The sequence below is a fragment of the Euleptes europaea genome, chromosome 9 (genome assembly GCF_029931775.1).
Source record: "Euleptes europaea isolate rEulEur1 chromosome 9, rEulEur1.hap1, whole genome shotgun sequence".
NCBI lineage: Eukaryota > Metazoa > Chordata > Lepidosauria > Squamata > Sphaerodactylidae > Euleptes > Euleptes europaea.
In genome coordinates this window covers 65,980,859-65,986,858 of record NC_079320.1, presented here as the reverse complement: position 1 = coordinate 65,986,858, position 6,000 = coordinate 65,980,859, and the positions used below count along the sequence as shown (strand labels likewise).

Here is a 6,000-nt window from a genome sequence, read left to right as displayed (position 1 = left end):
TTTCCAGGCAACAGAGATCAGTTCCTTTGGTGAAAATGGTTGCTTTGGAAGGTGAACTCCACATGTAGTTTATGAAGCTCCTCCCCAGACTCCAACCCCAAAATCTCCTAATCCGGAGCTGGCAATCCTAGCTGTAAACAACGTTCTCCACTGAAGAGCTGTGAGCCAAAGCTGTTTCAGAACAGGGGCAGGCTTAGGGTTGCCAGTTCTGGGCTGGGAAATACCTGGAGATTTTGGGGGTGGAGCCTGAGGAGGGCGGGGTTTGGAGAGGGGAGGGACTTCAATGCCATAGAATCCAATAGCCAAAGCGGCCATTTTCTCCAGGGGAACTGATCTCTATTGGCTGGAGATCAGTTGTAATAGTGTGCCTAGAAATGCTATCCAGATATATCTGATCAAGAATAGCGCACTGGAGATCAGGAATTAGTTTAACAGCTTACTATTTTAATGGTACCAAGTTTAAAACACTCCAAGCCCAAACAAGGATTCAGACTGCAAAAATAAATCATTATTCTGTTCTACAAACAGCAAGCTTTATACATTTTCTGGCAATAAAAGATACTTTTAGGAATCACCCCATAGCTGTCATCCTTAACAATGCTTCATTAAACCAGTTTTTAGTTGAGACATGAAGGTCTTGGTAACAAGATAGCAGCCTAGCAACGCGGACAAAGCCGGCAGCCTCTACTTATTGCAAACTTTCAGGAATGCTAGTGTATGTGTTTTTGTGCTTTGTGCAACTGTTTGAGTAAAGAACCAGAAGAGACAGAGAGGAAAGGGGGGGTCGATTCTTGACACGCGTTTATCTACACGAGTGTTCTGTCTAAAAGGAGGATCCCCGCGCCTGTTCATGTACACAGGGCAGTTCATAGTGCCACAGGTAAAATACCTTTATCGTGGGCACTTCAATAGCAGGAGCTCTTCAGCCACCACCTGGAGGTTAGGAAAACAGTATAGGAGCGAAAAACATTTACAAACAAGGTGCAATTTTTATATAAGCTACTGATTTTCCTATAAACATACAATGTACAAATACAAGTAACCACACTATAACCAACACACAGTATGTACAAAATATACAATAAAGGAGCAAAAAATCTTTCAAAGGTCTCAGCAGAGTACCAAGCATGTATAAGTTCAAGTTCAATTTTCAGATGAATAAGAAGCCACAATATTGTCGAAGGCTTTCACGGTCAGAGTTCATTGGTTCTTGTAGGTTATCCAGGCTGTGTAACCGTGGTCTTGGAATTTTCTTTCCTGAAACATTTCACACATTAACAGATCACTTCAGGATACAATGGTTCCATATTAACATACCACACCCTCATTAGCACATTATCTTGATACTTACAGGACAATGATTAGCACATTACCTTTGATACTTTTTGCAGGACAATGATTCAGCTCAAACCCAACCCCTTTCTGACTATATATTACTCTTCCTACACACTTGACACTGAGAGACACTGTCCTTCAGTGTTACTCCTCTGAAGATGCCTGCCACAGCTGCTGGCGAAACGTCAGGAAAGAAAATACCAAGACCACGGTCACACAGCCCGGATAACCTACAAGAACCAAAGAAGCCACAATCTTCAAGATTGTGGCTTCTTATTCATCTGAAAATTGAACTTGAACTTATACATACTTGGTACTCTGCTGAGACCTTTGAAAGATTTTGGTATTAGTATAGAGGTGCCTGTTTCTCCCCCACCACCTGGAGGTTGGCAACTCTAGGCAGGCTGGCTATTTACTTTGCCACAAAACTCCCCGTGGGCTGGCAAGGGGCAGTACAGCCCCAGTGGCACCCCCATTCCCTTTTTATTTTAGCCCTGCCCAGGCCTGCAACTCTTTGCTTTAGCCCTATGCCTCGCTCGCCCCACTGCACCAAGGCCAGCAGAGCATGGGATCCCGGAAGTCCACACAGCACCCATAGGCCAATTTTCTAGTGGATGTGATGAAAGTTCAAAAAGCCCAAAGTTTGTAATTTCTACTTTTGGAATTTACTGGCCTATGTTTAGTATCTTAATGACTGCATATTTTATGTACCTTCTGTAACAATTGTAATATTACTTATGCCATTAAAGGTTTTTCATTCATTCATTCAGCACCCATCAACTTCCCGCAGCAAGCGAGAGACTCGATCAGACAAGGCGCGCGCGCAGCTACGCTCACATCTGATTGGCTGACACTCGTTTCTACCCTTCGGAGGCCGGTGGAGGAGGTAGAGTGTGAACCGCTCCCACGAGCCGCCACCAGGGGCCGCTGCGACAACGCGAACTTCGCCTGGCGCGGCGGTTCGTGGGCTCCGAACGCCGGCGGTTGCCGGGGCGACCCCACGCCCGGCCGGAAGTCGCCGACGCTCGGCGCGCGCCGTTTTCAAACGGCTTCGCCCGGCCCCATCCGCCGCCTCGCCGGCCTTTCTCGGGCGGAGGATGCGTGGCGAGGTAGGAAGCGCCGAGGCCGAGTAGGCCCACTCCCGTCGCCGGTGAGTGGCCGGCCTTCCTGTGGGTTAAGGAATGGGGTAGGAAGAGGCGGGGCGGGGAAGGCGCCGAAGGGCCGCCGAGGTCGGAGGCCTGGTTTCCATGGCAACTTGAGGAGGCTAGGGCGGTGACGTCACTCGGAAGGGACCCGCCCTTCAGTCGCCGGGCTTCGGCGCGGTGGGCCCGTCGCTTTCTGGGGCCGCCAGGGGATGAGAGCGCGCTGAAGCCGGCTTCGCTCCCCGTCTGCCTCGCCAGGTCCTCATAGCCGGCCCGTCGCGCCGCTTCTGGCTGTTGCGCCCCCCCCCTTTTCAGCCTTTCACCCTCCCCCGACCCTCGCTTTGCTACCCCTTGGCTAGGTAATTCAGCTCCCGGTGGCTTCTTCCTCCCTCTGCCTCTGAGCTTCCTTTGCGTGGCCACGTCAAACGATAGTGGCGTTTCGAAGCCGTGGGGTGCCCTGGTTGTTGGCGCAAACCACCCACCCACAAGCTTCCAGATGGGTAGCCGCGTTAGTCTGTAGCAGCAAAATAAAACAGGAGTCCAGTAGGGTTTTGCTGCTACGGATGGGTAGCCGCGTTAGTCTGTAACAGCAAAATAAAACAGGGGTCCAGTAGGGCAAAATAAGAGTCCAGTAGGGTTTTGCTGCTACGGATGGGTAGCCGCGTTAGTCTGTAGCAGCAAAATAAAACAGGGGTCCAGTAGGGCAAAATAAAACAGGAGTCCAGTAGGGTTGCCAAAGCCAGCTTTGGCAACCCTACTGGACTCCTGTTTTATTTTGCTGCTACAGACTAACGCGGCTACCCATCTGGAAGCTTTTGGGTGGGTGGTTTGCGCCTGGGGAGGGGAGGGTTTGGGGAGGGGAGGGACCTCAGCGGGCGTGTAATGCTGTGGAGTCCACCCTCCAAAGCTGCCCATGCCTCCAGGAGAGCTGTTCTCTGTGGGCTGGAGAGCATTTGTGATTCTGAGAGGTCTCCAGGCCCCACCTGGAGGTTGGAGCAGAAGTAGCACTTGTACTAAAATAGTCAAGCTTAGGGGAATGTATAGTACCAGGCTCTATAAATTACACACAAACTAATGATATATAATAAAGTGAATTTTAGTGCAAAAAGTGTTGGCATTCAAAAAGGAAACTTATAAATATTATAAATATTACTACAAGTACAAGGCAATACAAAAATATATACAAAACAAAGTCTATTCCTATCTTGTCGCAGTGATTAGCTATTAGTCCCTTAGGACTCTTATAAAGTTCTTGTGCATACGAATCCCACAGGCGCAGGAAGAAAACGACTGGCAGGAGATGGAGAAATGCAGTCCGGATGCTTCGCGTTTTCACTACCACGTGGGTAGCTTCATCAGCTCTCCGTTCAGATTGGAGTCAAAGCTCCTTCAAGCAGAATACTATATCTTACAAAGTTAAGGCTACAAGCTTTCCGTGCGCCTGCTAGGCTGCTCCGCTCTAAACTACTTGAGTGTGTAATTTATAGAGCCTGGTACTATACATTCCCCCACCTGGAGGTTGGCAAGCCCAAGTGGCTCTTTCAAAGACTGGTACATTTTGTCCCACCCTGAGTACCCGACGAAGCGAGCTTTGACTTGTAAAAGCTTATGCTTGGATAATTTTTGTTGCTTTCTAAGGTACTGCTGGATTCCTGTCTTATTTTGCTTAAATTATACTTTGTTTATTTTATATTTTTGTTTATTCCATTTATATCCCACTCTCTTCCTGGCCAGGTTGGGCTCAGAGCGGCTAACAATCATTGTTAAAAACAATCCATAAAATACAATCCAGTACAATACACAAGGTGTGGCTGGCCTCTCCCATGCTCTCCCTGCGTCTTTTTAATACATGAAGCATTTTACCTCCCCCTTCCTGTGTGTTGAAGTTGCTAGCCTATGTTGAGCTGGCATTTACTACTGTACTATCCTAACTGCCTCTTACATGATGTCTAGTTTATTTTGGAACTTGATCAGGTCAAGTATTCCTCAACCTGGTATGAGAAGGAGCGAGTTTCCAACTTGCATAATCTCACACTGCATGCGCTCTCTCTGGTTGGAAAAGTAATGTCAAAATTGGCAGAGTAACTTGCTGTCCTGTATTCCCCAGATGGGGCTTGTCAAGAAAATAAGGGGCATGGTTTTAACATGCTCATGTAATATGTCGCAAATTATAAATCTTTATTTTTAACTGTTTGCAGATCCCTATTTTTGATAAACTTCATTTAAAGACAGCCTCTGCAATGGCTGCAGAGCGAAAATACATTAATCTGAGGAAGCGGTTGGATCAGCTGGGCTATCGGCAACCTCTAGGAGTGGAGAGTTTACCTTTGGTAGAAAAGCTGTTTAGGTATCTGAAGAGAATTCCCATCCCCCCAAAAACCCCCACTCATATCCAATGTGGGGTTGGTATGTGGTGTAACTGATTCTAATATAAAATTGGTGTTTCTTTGACTGCTAATGTTCTGTGTTTGTACTGAAATGCAATTTGAAGAAAGAGCTTCACATTTCACTAGAATTCATTGTCAGATGCTTTTAAAAGCTTGTGTGAAACAAACTGTACCAACAAGCAAGTGCTTAGAAATGAAAGACTCCTTGCAGGGCCTAGAAAATTTTTACCAGGCATGCACCTGTCCCAAAAAGCAATCAGACATGTGACATAATTTGTAGCATCCATTGAAACAGGGCTTAATTTGAGCCAGGATTCTCAGAACCTCTTCTGAATGTCAGCATATCCCCTCATGTATGAAATAATGCCAGGGCTCAATCACCACAAAATAACCCAAACTAGCCCCTGCATATCTGGGACGGAAAGCAAGGCAGGTCTTTACTAAGGGACATTTCAGTGACAGTTACCATTGCATAGGAATGATCCTTGCAGATCATAACTGCCCAATCAGACGATCAATTTGTGTGATCCTGTGGTAATTCCTAACATTCATCATAGAATGGCTGTTTTTTGCTTTGGGATCTCCTGTGTATACACCCAAGGTTTTACCAGCTACAAAATGCACATTAGCCTGGGGCAAAGAAAATACTGTCTGCTTCCCTGCCTTGAGCTGTCACAAATTTATTTGCAACGAAATCTCATTGACTTTGATGAAGCCTTCGTTTTGCATGCAAATTTAATATTGTGATCTGTGCACAGTCCTCTTTAAAATGCAGAGCAACAGACAAAACATCGTTTTAAAGAAAACCTCGCCATGGTTTTGAAAAGCGTGTTGGAAATTTACTTACTAATCCTAGAGCTGTCATTCTCAAGCTTGTTCCATGAGGGGGAACCCTTATTGGCTTTTCTGTATTACTTAAATATCTACAGTGGAATCTCTGTGCATGGATAGGTGTTTGTCATCATGTTGAACCTTAGAGGAGATTGCCTGCTCTAAGGGACCTTCATTGGACCCAAAGCTCAGCATGATATTGGAGTCGTCCCCCCCCACCTCCATCAAGTCTTCTGTCACACACACAGGGCTTGACAAGAGACTGTTCAGGCAACCACAACTTTGGGTTGACTGGTAAATCAAGC

The 6,000-nt window shown here is 46.5% G+C and overlaps 1 protein-coding gene across 1 annotated transcript in view; it reads left to right on the top strand.

The window, feature by feature from the left end:
• The first annotated feature begins 4,680 nt into the window (after nucleotides 1-4,680).
• The window catches only part of CEP135 (centrosomal protein 135), a 38,188-nt gene continuing 36,868 nt past the window's right edge, over nucleotides 4,681-6,000 (top strand). Inside the window, exon 1 of the mRNA XM_056855081.1 lies at nucleotides 4,681-4,824. Coding sequence (XP_056711059.1) covers nucleotides 4,718-4,824 — 107 coding nt within the window. The 5' untranslated portion in view covers nucleotides 4,681-4,717. The remainder of the gene's footprint in view (nucleotides 4,825-6,000) is intronic.